At 41.6% G+C, this 14856-nt stretch overlaps 1 protein-coding gene across 1 annotated transcript in view; it reads left to right on the top strand.

Moving 5' to 3' along the window:
* EMCN (endomucin) overlaps nucleotides 1-14856 on the top strand; it is a 53084-nt gene that overhangs the window by 21728 nt on the left and 16500 nt on the right. The window contains exons 5-8 of the mRNA XM_039702006.1: nucleotides 4270-4392; nucleotides 10284-10316; nucleotides 13005-13076; nucleotides 14622-14717. Coding sequence (XP_039557940.1) covers nucleotides 4270-4392; nucleotides 10284-10316; nucleotides 13005-13076; nucleotides 14622-14717 — 324 coding nt within the window. The remainder of the gene's footprint in view (nucleotides 1-4269; nucleotides 4393-10283; nucleotides 10317-13004; nucleotides 13077-14621; nucleotides 14718-14856) is intronic.

The raw sequence follows: 14856 nt of genomic DNA, 5'->3' as shown, positions 1-14856 counted from the left end.
AAGGTGTCAAATGCAAGAGTTCACATTTAGTCAGTGACCTCGCTTGTGCGGTTCAGACCCTTGAAACAAGAATTTGTATGGTGTCACACCATAGGAAATTGCATCTGCAGTTAGGATTTCATATCCTGGGACACTTGAAGTCATCAAATAGAATAAGAAATGAAATGCAATGCAACAAAAATTTCTGTTCCTCTTCCCTTGGATATGGAGCAAGCATCTTATGTAAGATCAGTATTCAAGGTGTTATGTCACAAATGGGAGTTGATTTTTGACTGCTGTGTTTCTGAGTTATGCCATTCTCCTGGATGATGTTACATTATGGTGCAGTGGTATATTAAATATAAAAAAGTGACAAAAGGAAACAGTGGAGATTTTTTTTAATTTAATCAAACTACTGGTAATTAAAACATAAGTTTTACCTCAGGAACACTACCAGAAAAGCGTTCTTGCAACACGTATTGCTCAAATTTTCCCCAGTTTGTTAGCACATGCTACGGGTGAACACTGGCTGCTGAGAGATTTTATGCAGAGAGAAGTTTTAAAATATGTATTTTGAAATACTATGGGGTTTTGCTTACCAGAAAACAAAGCTGCAGACAGCACTTGCAATCAACTATGGATATAAACATTAAAACTGAGATCTGTTTGGTTACCTCCCTAGCCAGGTTTCATTCCTCTGAAGGGGCAAAAATGTCATTGGGATTGCTACAATGGGATTTTTCAAAGCTTTTGTGCACTCACTCGTGCAAATGGCTTTTCAGGCTACTGATTATGGGGGCAAGACCTATATGTGTGTTAATGCTAAATATACAAGCTCAAAGGAAAAGTTTTAGTCTTCCATTTTAAAAAGCTTTTGTGTTGGTATTTTAACATGGTTTAGGTGGAGTTCATTTTGCCCCTTCAAAGTGTTTCTTTGATTGATTTATTGGTCAGGGGAGGTTTCAACACACAAAGAGCTGTCCGTATGCTTCGCAGAGCACAGAGTATATGCGGGGTGTTTGTGGGTTACTTGAAACATCTTAAAATGTCAAAACTAATTAGGTAGCAGCTTACTGTAAAGAAAATTTAAAGTACTGTCGGGAAAAGCCAAAATGTATGTGGATTATACGTAGGTTAAGCAGAAGACCATGCTAAGATCAAGTGAGGATATGTGTCGAATTTCAGCTAGTTAAAGAAAATGAAGGGTTTTTAAAGCATAGAGAGTAAGCAAATTCCTGAAGCTCAGACAGCAGCTTTGCAAGGCAGCTTCAGGTTCCCTGTTGTTGATTATCCCTTCGCCAAATACGTGTTAACACACTGTCATTTATCTTATCAAAATATCAGCAGGGAGAGCTGCATCACCACCAGAGAGTTCTGCGGGCACAGCCATCATCCCCATTTGGACAGCTATTTTACCCTCTGTACTGCTTTACCATTTTTATTCGTAATCAGCTGTTAACCACAAACCCATGAGCCGATGATGCGAGCGCTGCAGCAGCAGCAGCAGCAGCAGCCGCCCTGGTGCGCTGTGCCGCTTTCCTGCGAGGCCAGGCCTCCCGTGGCAGCGGGCAGGGATCAGGGAGCGGCGCTGCAGCTGGCGGAGGCGAGGCGGGATGGATTGCTGCAGCGATGTGTCAGCGGGGCTGGCAGGGCTGAGTCACCGCGCCGCGTCCCCCGCCTGTCCCCGCGCGGAGCACGGGCACCGCAGCGAGCGCCTGCGCTCTCTCCTGCCGCCGAGACCGGACTGAAGCTCGCACGGATAGGAGTCAGGGGATCCAGCGACAAGGCACACCTTTGTTGAGTACACGAGCAGTGGCTGGGTATGGATGCTCCTGCCCCCACAGGCTTTTGGTGCAGAAGCTGTCTCATCTGCTAAATGCGTTGGTGGTAGAGCCTGTGCTGTGCATTAGGCGTGAGGCTTGGATGCTGCTTCAAAGCCACGAGTCAGCAGAGAATTGGGCTGCTAGGATTTAATCTTGCAGTGGAATTAAGGGAGCCTTACCCACCAGGTCGTGTTTTCCGTATTGGAAGTGGTGAAAACTGGCACACGGATTTTTGCCCCGTAGTACGTCTATTTTGCCCCTTGACATAGGGAGCACTGAGCCTGTTCTGCAGTCTGGCAAGATAAATGCAATAAAAGCTTTGTGCCAAGCCCCAGGTAAAGGTGTAAGTCATACCTGGTGCTACCTGGGTCACTGGGAAAATTTCATCCCGGCTAAATTAAAAAAATAAAAGAAAAGAAAATGGAAATGCCATCATCCCTCCTCTCCCGATCCCCTGCCAAGGCATATCCAGCGCACAGCCCGTGTTCCTGAGAACAATCTGTTCTCACAGCTCCCAAACACAAGAGGAGCACCCAAGGCTGGGTTGCTGCCAGGACCGATAGGATGTGTGGAAGGAGTGATCCCCATGGGAAAACAGCCCTCTGTGGGGTTACAGGGTAACTGGCTGCCTCCCTCCTCCTCTCTCCCACACACCTGATTGTTTTGCAGTGTTCACAAAGCATATTTGTGTTTGAGTATCTCTGCACTGTTATTCGGAGTTTCTTTTCATTTTCCCATGCAATCCTTTTCTAACCTATGACAAGGGAGCCACAAGATGGTTGCTGTTACTGCTACAAGCCTGTGCATCTTAGAGGGAGAGGGAGGTACCTCAGTTTGGGGGTTTTTTCCTTTTTTAAAAATTGATCTCAGAATAAAATTCAACATACAAAATTTGAGTCTGAAGCCATGACAATAAGAATCAAATGTGAAAAATGTTTGCTTCTAAAGATTGATTCAAAGCTGCCATGAAGAGAATGTAGTAATTGTTCATGCTGTCAGATCCTTGCACTATACCATAGTATAAAATGAGGTAGAGGGGCTTTTTACACTCCTCTCTACTGCAGGCAGACCTGTGTATGGAAGGGGTACAATGCTGAAGTTCCTGAAAGAAGCTGACATGAAATGTTGTTTATCCTCATTAGAATTCCAGTGAAAGTTTTAGGCACTTACTTTGCATCATTTTCATGCCTCAACCTCAAAAGACACCATCCCTGGCTGCCCAGCTTCTCTCAGTTTCCAAAATTATATGAATCCCCTGACTCCAGTGGCTTCGGTTCACTCTTTCTTATCATACTGATTTTTGAAGCTTGCCTTTCTAAGACACTGCACTTGCTGAACAAGAGGGGAAGGGAAAAGCCAAGGTAAAGGGGTGTAGTTGTAGAATAAGGAGCTTTGGGTTCTTTGATTACCAAACTGGTAATCAGTTTCTAGATAAAGTGTGTGATAAAGCATTCTTCAAGATTTACATATTGCATGTGTGTGATGTCGTTTGATGACTGAAACATGTCTTAAAGTTGTTTTAGTTCCAGTGTTTAAAATTCATATGAAGTAGCACTGAAAACAGTTTACAGCTCAGTGGCCTCTCTGATTTATATCAGACAGGAAGTAGAAGGTTACTCTTGGCACCTCTATGTTTTATTCAGTAGGCACTCTCTTGCCTGTTGTTATTCTGAGGTTTGAGTACAGATGTAGGAATTATGGGCAGTGTTGGGAGTATCTTACATTTTTTCTGGTCATTCTGTTACCTTCAGTTCTACGGGCTCAGGTCATGTCCACCATTGTCTTGGCCTCACCTTAGGCTGCAAATCTTGTCACACAATAGCCTTGATCTCCTGTTGACTGAGAGGAGAAATAAGACTATTTTTCACACCATGTCCACCATTGTCTTGGCCTCACCTTAGGCTGCAAATCTTGTCACACAATAGCCTTGATCTCCTGTTGACTGAGTGAGAGGAGAAATAAGACTATTTTTCACATGTTAGTATTCAGGGATATGTTATTTCCTAGGGCTTAATGGCACATGAAATAATTAATTCTTTGCTTAATTACAATCCCTAAAATTTATACAGTATCACATTATGTGACAGTTGTAACTGAAGCTTGATTGATTGATTTTAAAATGAAGGAAAATATAGAGGGCAGCAAGTTGAGCTTTTCTCTTCTGCTCATGTTACTCTTTGTGCAACACTATCTATTCTAGGGTCCCAATTCAGAGCTCTGGGTTGACTTCTGCATAGATATGAGGCTGTTTCTCTTGCTACAATGTGCTTTGGAGGTGCCTCAACTGTGCCAGTAGTAACAATTCCATAGGGATGGTTTGTTCCTCGAGAGCAGTACCAGAACATGTTGTGCTTTCTTACATTTAGTCTTTTCTGTGATGGCCAGAGCATTTGTCTGAGGGATGGTCTGGGATCTAAGACAATGCTTGTGCAGGTGCCTCTTACCTGAAAATCTCTCTCATTTCCAGCTACACAAGCAAGTGGAGCACAATCAGCACAAAATGAGAGTTTGGATGCTGCATCTACTACGGGACGCTCTTTTTCTTCTACGGTCTCTCCTAAAACAAACACTTCTGCTTCTGGAACCTCAGGTAAGTCTTGAAAACATGCACTTTCTTTCTCTATGCAAGCAGTTAGGGGATGCAAGTAATTTTGAGTGTTTTCTTCATTTGCTGTGCATTGTGATGGAATGAGGACCACATCTCCTTATTCATGCAGGGTACACAGTGTCCACGTCACCTAGCCTTGAAGTGGTGTTGAGTGATGGGTGAAGTTCCAAACATTCACTTGAGATATGCGGTGTCATTACAGGACGATATAAATTACAAGTGATAATAGTAATCTTCATATAATAGTAATCTTCATATATGCTGCGTGAGGTCATTGTGCAGCATTGGCTGTCAGAGGAGGTCATCAAGATAACTTCCCTGGCTGCAAGGCAGAGGAGACAAAGGAGAAAACAACTATAATTTTTGCAGTTGTTAAAAAATCTGGAGAGAAATTTTATGCGTATTACCAATTAAATGATGTTGTTCAAAGTACAGCATGGTCGCATGCAAGGTCAAAAATTTATCAATTCTTCTCAACTCCAGTCTGATCTTACTGTTTTTCTGAGTGTGTTTTGGTGTATGTATTCACTCAGAAACACTGTGGTGAATGCAGATGCCAGGTCATATGAATGATCATTTATTATACTTCTAGCTGCTTAACTTTCCTAGGTTTTGAAGAACCACTTATTCAGGTTTGCTTAAGGTCTCTTGGGCCTTCCCTTCATTTAGTACTTACTCTTAGCTACATGTATGTAAATCCAACAAGGACACTGTCTTTGTTTGCATATCCTGTTATTAATAGTAATGCTTAATATCCCCCAAGGGATGCAAGACCCCTTTTGCCAACCTTTGGATTGTGTTTGTGGGAGATAAGCACACGTGTGTACTGTGGTGTTTCCTCATAAAGGATAGGATTGGATATGAAAGTGGAGCAATATGCTCACTATGCACTGAAATGCTTGGAAGCATGCAAAAAGATTATAAGCACTTTAAGGAAGTTAAAGTCAATCCAAGGCCACTGATTCAGAGAGAAGTCTTTGCAATTATTTCAATAAGCCCATTCCCCATAAAGCATATACTGTGACCTGTGGTTACTTGACTTTCCTGTTAGGTTTCATGTCTTTTGGCAAATACAGGCATAGTATGGAAACCTCACCATTGCTATACTGCAATAAAACAGTAAATTACAACATTTTTAATTAAAAGGTCTCTCACTCAGGTAAATTCTCCAGGTTAATATTAAATTGTAATGCATATCTGACTGAGAATCATGTGTATTGAATTACCTACTATGCTGTGTATGTAATTACATCTTACACTTAAAATTTGTCAAGAAAGTTTTACAACCTTCCTGGGGTCTGTTTGCAAAAGTCATCATCTTACTCAGCTTACTCTGCTGCAAAAGCAGTAAATCTTCTTGAGCTCAGAGACTACCCAAGATGCCAGATCTATAATTGCCTGGCTGAGACAGAAAGAGCCCATCCATCCAGGGGCAGTCAGTCTAGGTATTATTGGCATAGCCAGTGCTCCGAGTTCCCATAAAACTGCCATTTCAAAATCACTTCTGCCCACACCAGGATTTCCACACTATCACCTTTCCTGTCTCCTCATAGCACCAGCCCCTGGCTTCTTTCTTGAAGATTGTGTATTCAAGAAATCCCCTTTCTCACCCTGATGTGTTAGGTAGCTTATCCCAAATGGTTAAGCCTTAGACCACCCTTGCTTCCTTATTCTCTGTATGTGTTAAAAGCTTAAAGAAAAATGTCTTGGTTCCTTCTAAACAGATTTTTTCTCCTCTCTGCTCAGGCCTAGGGGAAGCCATATGCTGTACCCTAATAACTTGAAGGCAATGCAAGTGTGAAGCCAGTTGTTTCATCCTGTGCTGAGACTAGAGGAAATGCCACCTCTCTCACTGCCATTAGATTATTTATTCCTAGGTCTCCAGAACTTCACATTCAGGGGCTAGGTGCCTTTTGTTCACCAGAGCAGGGGCTGGTGTGTGCCAAGGCTGCAGCCCATGGGGGATAGAATAGCTTGCAAGCTGGAGGTGTCTGAGGCACATCTTCTGCGTGGGAGCTCAGGAGAAGACAAATTAATGTGAAATGGATGCAAACCAGAACATTTCTCTTTGGTATGCCCAACCAAAATAATCCAACTGGCTAAATATGTTTAGGTTTGAGACCATTTTCCATTTTTAAAAAAAATGCCATTTTGGTGAAAGTTTCCTTTCTTGATGCAGAAAAAGAAGAAAGCACATTTTACAGAGAAATTTCCAATCAGCCATATCAAAAGATCAGGGTGTGGGAGGAGTGCTACAGAGAGCTGGAGAGCGACTCAGAGTGGGGGAGCCTGGGAAAGAACGTGTAGGAACATCAGAGAACAGTATTGCTGTATTAAAGGAGATTGCAAGCACCAGCCACAGAGGAGGTGCTGCGTAGTGCTCACCCAGGCTAGAGGAGGCAATGAGGACTGTTTTTAGCAAAGAGAGCCACCTGCATGCGTGCCATTGACACATGCACTTCTTTAACTTTGGCTGTCATGCAGAATATACCTCCCACTCCTCCTCCACCTCCACAGAGGATTGCTTGCTAATATTTAATTTTCTCCTTTTGTTCAAATAATGAAAAATTGGAGATTAGAGTCTAAATACATCTGAGAAACTGCAAGTATTGTGGCTTTTTATTCTGTGATCTAAACAACAAAAAAAATCCATAAAGCAGTATGAGCTTAAGTTCACCCAGCAGGGTGGTAAGATTAAATGATCTATTATAATAAACTGTCAGATGAATCAACCTGCTTCATCTATTGATATCTTTATTGCACTCCTCCAATTATAAATCCTACTCACTTGATTCACAGGAGGCATCTCCCTAAGAAAAATTTGTATGAGTAAGACTAGTAGGGTTTGACTCTTTCTGTACACAAACTGCAGGAACTCTGGATACTGATATTAGGTAAAAATTACCCACTGTATCTTCAGCTCCTTCACAAAGAGAGAGACACAAAACCAGAAGTTCCTGGAAGATAGAAAACACAGCAAAGCCTCAGTTAACACTGTTACAGATCTATGGTGTGGTCAAGGCAAGAAAGGCTTTTTCAAGTTTTTAATTTTGCTTTGATTTATATTGTGGTATATCCCCTCTGAGTAATCAGCCAAATGTATTCATTTGTTTTGCCAGTGAACACAGTTGGATGTGGCTGCACTCCAAAAAACAGAAGTAGCGAACTGCAGGGTATCCAGGCTGCTTAGGTAGTGGCTGTTGCAGAACAGCGTGGGGAGAGTTTAGTTATTGGTCTCTTCCTCCATCTGTCGACCTTCTCACCAGTGCTGAACTGATTCAGACAGGTAATTTCAAATCAAACCATGGTCATGTGCCAAATTTTTTATCCTTGTCCTCCTTACTGCACAAGGAGGAACCCAGCACAGCCAGTGTTGCACACCTCACTATTCATGATGAATCTGGAAATCTTCCCAGATTATTTATGCAGAGCATCTTGCTAGCAGCCCCAAAGGAGGGTAGCAAGCTTTGTACAGGCAGCTAGAGCAACTACAGTAACTGTTACCAAGTGAAATGCTGCTTTTCCTTCTGTTCTTCTCTTTCTGGAGAACAGCAGCATGTGAGCCCACACCGAAAAGGGCACTGGATGGTTATTTGGAAAATGCAAACTGAAAGCACCTGCTGAATCACTCAGATAAGCACAGCTTTGTTTGTGTGGCAAGACTGATATCAGAACAGAGGGTGAACCAGTGCCTTGCTTGCATACTGGAGACAGGGAGAGAAAGGAAGGCATGAGATTTTTCCAATTTAATGTTTCATGCTCTAGCAAAATCTGGGTGAGATACCTTCTGGGAAAATGCTGGTAGTATTATTGTGTGTAGGTGTGTGCAGTTCTTAAAAAATAGCAGAGGCCCAGAAAGAAAGGGCAGGTGGCTGCTGTCGTGTTTCCCCCCAGGATAATTTCTGTTGTCTGGGTTTGTCAAAGAGGCAAGGTCTGGCCAGGACCAGCTACATGGTTTTTGGTTGTGCCAGTGGGTACTGAAGTACACGTCCCCCAGCCCTTCCTGTTTGCAGAGACTTATGTCACCTGCGCTTATGTCACCTGCATTCAGGTTTGAAAAGCTGTTAACTCTTTGAGGTGAACTTGGATATCAGTCTTGGGCTTCATATGCTTTTTCTATTTATTTGTTTTCATTTGAGCCAAGATGCTTGATGCTTCATCTTTTTTGTAAGAGTGAATACAAGGGAAAATGCTCAATTATGCTATAATGTTGGAGCTCTTTCAAAGGAAAGTTCCATAGACTTGAAAGACAAGGTTCAAAGTGACTTCATAGAGAAGTGACCTATTTGTAACACTTGACAAAGTCTTCTGCCCTTCTTCAAGAATACATACACACAGGGCCTTACAGTTTGCTAGTTTGCCCACGTGCTGTGTGATCACATGGTGTTTTTATCATGGCATCCCACACCTTATAGGCTGAAGGAAAGGCAGTATTCTGGTAATAAGCAAAACATATTTGGATCTTTCCTTAATGTCAGGTTTGTGTCCTCCTGCATTGTGTACTGTGTGTTGCTCCTTTGACAAGTGATTTATTAACTTCCTGAAGGCATTTGCTTGGTAATGTCATCCAAACATGCTATAAACATTGCCTAATGATTCATCACAGAGATCCTCTTAGAGCACAGTGGTATTGCTGTTTGCAGATGGATTGATGAGACAACAACAAGCTTAGGAAAACGGTCTCCTTTGCATTCTAGGAAGCCAGGGTGAGGTAACGGTATGCATTCGGGACACTTAGCATTACAAATATTTAGTGTGTTCAAGAAGAGCTCTTACTGTTGACTTTCAAGTACTTAGTTTTCAACCTAAACATACTTCTCATGATCGTTTGTGATTAAAATGCAGTTTAAGTTTTGTCACATGTACCATTAGCAAAAGCAGTTATTTGCACCCCAGCAGCTGAAGTGATCCATGGTTTTAATTGTGTTTGGAGAGAAGGAAAAGCAAGAGCAGCATTCTGGTTTTCAAAGAGTATGTTCACAGCAATAGAACAATGTGTGTTACAGCTCTGCTGGTAGGAGCTGTCTTTGTGCACAGCACAGAAGGTGTAGTGAGGGTATAAAAATGGATTTGTGCTCCCTGGGGAAACTGATTTAGATAAGTACTGCAGCCTGGGCAGGCAGGGGACAGGCTTAATGCCTGCCTGGAGTTACAGCTGCCTTCATGATGTTGCCTCTGTGATCCCCCACCCTGGGCACAGCTGGGACACAGAGGACACAGCCACCCTAATTTCCAAGCCTGCTACAGTCTAAACACACAGGGACAGCATCATGCTAACAACAACAACAACAACAAAAAATGTTGTGCACCAAAAACCTCTGAAGTAGCTGGGGGAAGCTGACAGTAGAGCCAGTAAGCATTGTGCCCAGTGCTCTGTAAGGTCACTTTCTTCCTAATTAGCAGTGTCTCTTGCTTCTGCTGCTTGGCAGTCTGCTAGCCAAAAGCACCAAGATAACAAACAAAGATTTCTTTTTTAAAGGTTTTGGGACTCTTGAAGTTGTATCTCAATTTGTTTCTTTTATTAAAACACTTACTTGTCAGTTAAATGTCAGCTATTCAGTCCCAGGCACTTTTTCGATTTTGGAAGGAGGAGTTTTTAAGGAATGTATCAATTAATTCAGGATTGTCTTCTCTTGAGCAGAATAACAACCTAGCACAGACTTTGGATTCTGCTCCCATCTATAAGGGATGGCTGGAGACTTTTACAACTCAGACTTTCTGGGTTTGGGAACAGTGTTAGTATGTCACTTCTGGGGCAGCATTTGTTGTGGGTGTTATTGAGCATCTTCCTAGAGTCTGCCAGTTTGCATGATGTGAAGACTCTGGACATCTAAAACAGATACTAACAAACCTATTTTTCTGTTTCATTGCAGGCCTTCCCACGAGCTCTCCAACAAATTCCGCAAGTAAGAGCAATAGAAGAGGTTGCTTTATGCACACTGATGAGAAAGGCTGGTGTGGGGTGGGAGAAGGACAGCCTGAGGAAAGGAAATGTTCAGGGAGCAAGGATCTAGGGGAATAATGTACCTGAAACACAGGAAGAAGGATGTTCAGCTAGTAACGTTGAGTAATTTGCTGTGAATTCAGCTGAATACCATGTTGGACTGGCAGATATTGGAAAGAAAACAGGGTGGGACTGCAGAAAAAATCAGGCCTGGTATATTACATGGTGCAATGGGAAGCTGTTATAAATAGAGTGTTTACCAAGGAGCTTGTTCTTGTCAGTGGCTCTCATTCCTCCTCCTGTAGTGAGGAGCAGCAAGTCCCAGAGTAAGGCAAGTTTCCTGTGCTAATGAACCTGTATTGTCCTATTTTCCTTTCTCTGGGCTTATCAGGAAACAGTCTCTTCTGCACTGGTCCCTGCAGTTCTTGCTGCTGCCTGCAAAATCTTGGCCCTCCTGTTACCATGATGGATGTATTTTTCCAATTCATTTTTATTCTGATCCCAGATTATTCCATAACTGGAAAATACCTTTCAGATCCATACCAAACTAGACAGGAGGGGCTGATTTGTGAGAAACTTTAATGAAAGAAGTGGGGAAATGAGCTTAAGGTTTTAGTTCCTTACTCTGTTTTATTCAGTAATGTTTTTTTCAGCTGTCATATTTCTTATTGATGGTCACAAGTAGTTTAAATGCTAACCTATGGATTTTTTTCTTTCCTTTATTACTCACATCTTGGTCAATTAACAGATAAACAATTAAAAAAAAAAAAAAAAACAACAGTGGATTTCAGTCCTCAGTTTTCCTCAGTTTTTCTCCTGAGGAGAGGCACACATCTCCTGCACAAATGTGGGGATACACATTCCTGTTTTTCAGTGCAGTTTGTTTCTGTTGATATTTCCAGTCAGTATCCAGGGTAACTCATTGCCGTGATAATTGCCTGCTTGCCCTGGCAATGGGTAGTATACCAGATAAGGTAACAAAAAGGCAGTAGTAGTTCCTTGGGAAATCTGAAGCAATCACATGGAATTAAGAATGCATAGGAATTATTTTAGTCACTTGGTGATGGCTCAGTTTCCAGCTTTACATTATCACCCCTCAGCAGACAGGCACCAAGGGAAAGAAAACTTCTGCTTTAAAGAAACAGTGATTTTTCAGAGATAGTCTTGGACAATGATTGTTTCCTGCACTATAGCATCAGAATGTCTCAGCTATGACTGTATTGTTTAGGAACCTCACAAGCACTTAGTAAGTGATCATTTTCCCCCAGGAGGCTTCTCTCTGTGTCCAGACAAATGAAGGTAGAAGAGTGGGGAAGGGGGAAAGAAAACAACCACCAAAATATTTTTGAATAGTGGGCGTGAGTTTAAAATCCATTTTGCAAGGAAGAGGAATTCCTACATGGTTGGGACAAACAAACCTTATTTGTTACTCTAACTCCATGGATTAGAGTTACAAGTACTGCCTACACAAAAGTTTCTGTAAAAATAGAGACATGTCTTTCAGAGACTTAGTAGAACAAATTTGTATTCTAGACCTCAAAATGGCCATAGGTTGTTTTAATTACTTAATTAATTTCATAGCTTCCACCCTACAATTTGAGCCCTCTTCTATTCTTGGGAAGAGAAACCATTAAATCCTACAGGTGTGGATTGTAATTACATGACCAACAGAACTTCAGTGATTACCACCATGTTCTCACTACTTATATATGGAGCTATAGCCTCTGCTAGGAGCCTTTTTTAACAGATCACTTTCCCCACACACCTTTGTTTGAGAGCCACTTCTGATGTTTAGCCAGGCAATGGAAATGCTTGACCTTGCATCACTCTGTCCAGCCAGTCAGCTCCTTCAGAGACAGTGAGCACTTGTCTACTCAAGCCTCCATCCAATATGGAATGCTATCCCATGTGCTATATAATGTACCTAGGGAAATGCCAATGTTTGCATTTTCTCTTTTCTCTCTGGAAGTTCAGTGATTGTTTTTTCATAGGCTGTATGCAGCAAAGCAATAAATATTTTGAGTTGTTGATACCTGACTCAAATTCAGATTAGCACCTGAAGGGAGAAATGCATTCCTTTAAACCTAGCACTAAAAAATGCCCCAGAGGTTCACAACATTGCTCTCTCCAAATGGGGCAGACAACAGGCAGACTCCTCTATAACAACACTCAAGAAAACTTGCTATCTACTAACATTGCACCTCAGACTTCTTCATCTACTATTAGCACTTTTTTTTTTAATTAGCAGTGAAATATTTTGGTCTTTATTCTCTTGGAGACAGGTCTAATTTTCACCATCTTTCTTGTTTATTTACTTGTTAAAAATTCTCTTGTAATGTTGAACAGAACCATAACCTCCTAAAGCGAAAAAGTTTGTAGCTCATAACCTGTAAGTAGACAAGCAGAGGATCTTAGGGAAATCTGCACCCATACAAAGTGCTTGTTTCTTTAGGCCATGCTAGATGAACTTTTCCACTCCTCTAGCCAAGTTATCCAAGTGTTATTGAGGAGAAGTATAGATGGGAAGCACCAAGTGAAGCTCCAGAACTGGGGACACAGAAGTTGTTTTGTGAGGGTAATTTTTCAGAGGGAGTTGTTTGGGGAATTCTGGCAATGCATTTTTACCTAAAAGGCACGATTTCTTTTGCAGAGCCCACTTCTGAAAGCCCTAATAGTAGTTCTGGAAACCAGACTCATACAGGGAGTAATATCAGCTATTCTAGTGAGTATTCTTACTTAATTATCTGGCTTTTGAGTTTTCAGTTGTTCAGTTTTGCTTTTAATGGGTGATTGGAGTAGCAGACAAATGAAACTGGCAGCTTTACTTCTAGCCTTACCAGACTTAGGCCCTATTATAAACCAAATATTAATGCTGGTTATAAAACTCCTCTCAAAGAGAAACAGAGCTCAGTAAGTTGACACTGCTGTCACTGTAGACCAGCACAATTATTCCCAAGGACTGATTCAAAGTAGTGAAATTGAAAAAAAAAAACAAAAAACCACCAGAAATAGTGATCCCCTGTGAGAGAAGACACAAGGGAACATAAGAAAAAGTTGCTCATGTATATGTTGTACATATTATATGAATGTATTGTTGTGAATGTATGATCTGAATATATTATTCATATTGTCATGGGAGAGAAGGCCTAGGAGGCAGTCTTCTGCAGACTCTTTAAGCACTTGATATTTGCGTGATGCATGCTGCTTAATCTCTCATTTTAATATTATGGCTCTCTGGGGCAAGAGTGGTGCTGCAGCTTTGCCATTTCCAAGCCAGAGTACTGACTAAGCAAAGTATGCTTGACGTTTTTCCACTGTAAACTGTCTCCCTCTAGTTCCATACATGCAAGGATGCATGTATATTAGCATTAAATATTAATTGCATCAAGAGCCATTGAATGCATCCTCCCCCTGACACAGGGTTTAGGCCAGCAGGAAGGAGGGTGCCTGCTGAATTTGAATGTGGCCAGTTGCTGCCAGAGAAATGATAAAAAGGAAAAAGCTGGACTTATATATTTCCTAGGGAAAGCTTCTCTTCATTACATAATTCTTTCCCTTTTTTGCTTCTTGGCTGGGAAACACCTGTCAGGAAATGACAGATGGTGGGAAATAATAAAAGGAAAGAAATGTCCTCATTTTAAAAGGAGATCTTGCATTTTCTATCCCTGGTTTAAGTGCTGTGGGGAATGTTACTGAATTATGTAATTCCTTGGTGTCTTTCTGGGTGCACAATGTTAAAAGCAAAATAATCACTTCAGTTGCTGAATTTCAGACTGCTCTTTTTTTTCCTTTTTTTTTTTTTCTTTATTTTTTTCTAAAAAGAGGAAAAAAGAAATTTAATGTTTAAAAAAACTATTTTTAGAACATGAGTTTCTCACAAAACCTTTGGAGGCCATCAGCACTGGGTTGAATGATGAGACAAATTTAAATTTTCATTGAAATTAAGATGGGCCCAGCAATGCTGAAACCTTGTTCTTTTACTGAAAAATGGGTGAAACCAGTTCCACAGGGCAGCGTGAGTGTCAGGGAAGGAGTAAAGGTAGGAGAAGGAGCAAGCCTGTCTTCCTTCCACAAAGCACCCAAGCCTGAGGCTCAGTGGTTGCAGGAAGAATAACAGGAGCAGTAGGTTATCCTCTCCAGAGAAACGGGTAATGATTGGTGAAGTGGAGCTGGAGGTACCTCTCACCTTAGTGTGTGCAAGCACCTATACACAGATGCAATTTAAGTCAGAGGCAGCAGCCAAAATTATGCTCTCCCTCTTTTGCAGATGTTATCTTGCCAATTGTCATCACCCTGATAGTCATTACCCTCTCTGTCTTCTCACTGGTGGCTTTGTACAAAATGTGCCAGAAGAAAACTCCAGGTATTTGGTTTGCTTTCTCTGCAGGGGACAGGGGGAAGTCAATGTGCTTTTTATTATTAAAAGATCTCTTTTGAATTACCTTAACCATCATTGTTGTGCTAGTCTGATGGGAAAAGCTTTTTGCATTTTGTGTTTTGCC

Source organism: Passer montanus, unplaced genomic scaffold (genome assembly GCF_014805655.1).
Source record: "Passer montanus isolate IOZ18808 unplaced genomic scaffold, ASM1480565v1 scaffold151, whole genome shotgun sequence".
NCBI lineage: Eukaryota > Metazoa > Chordata > Aves > Passeriformes > Passeridae > Passer > Passer montanus.
Note: the sequence above shows the minus strand (reverse complement) of the source record. Positions and strands in the feature narration are given on the sequence as shown.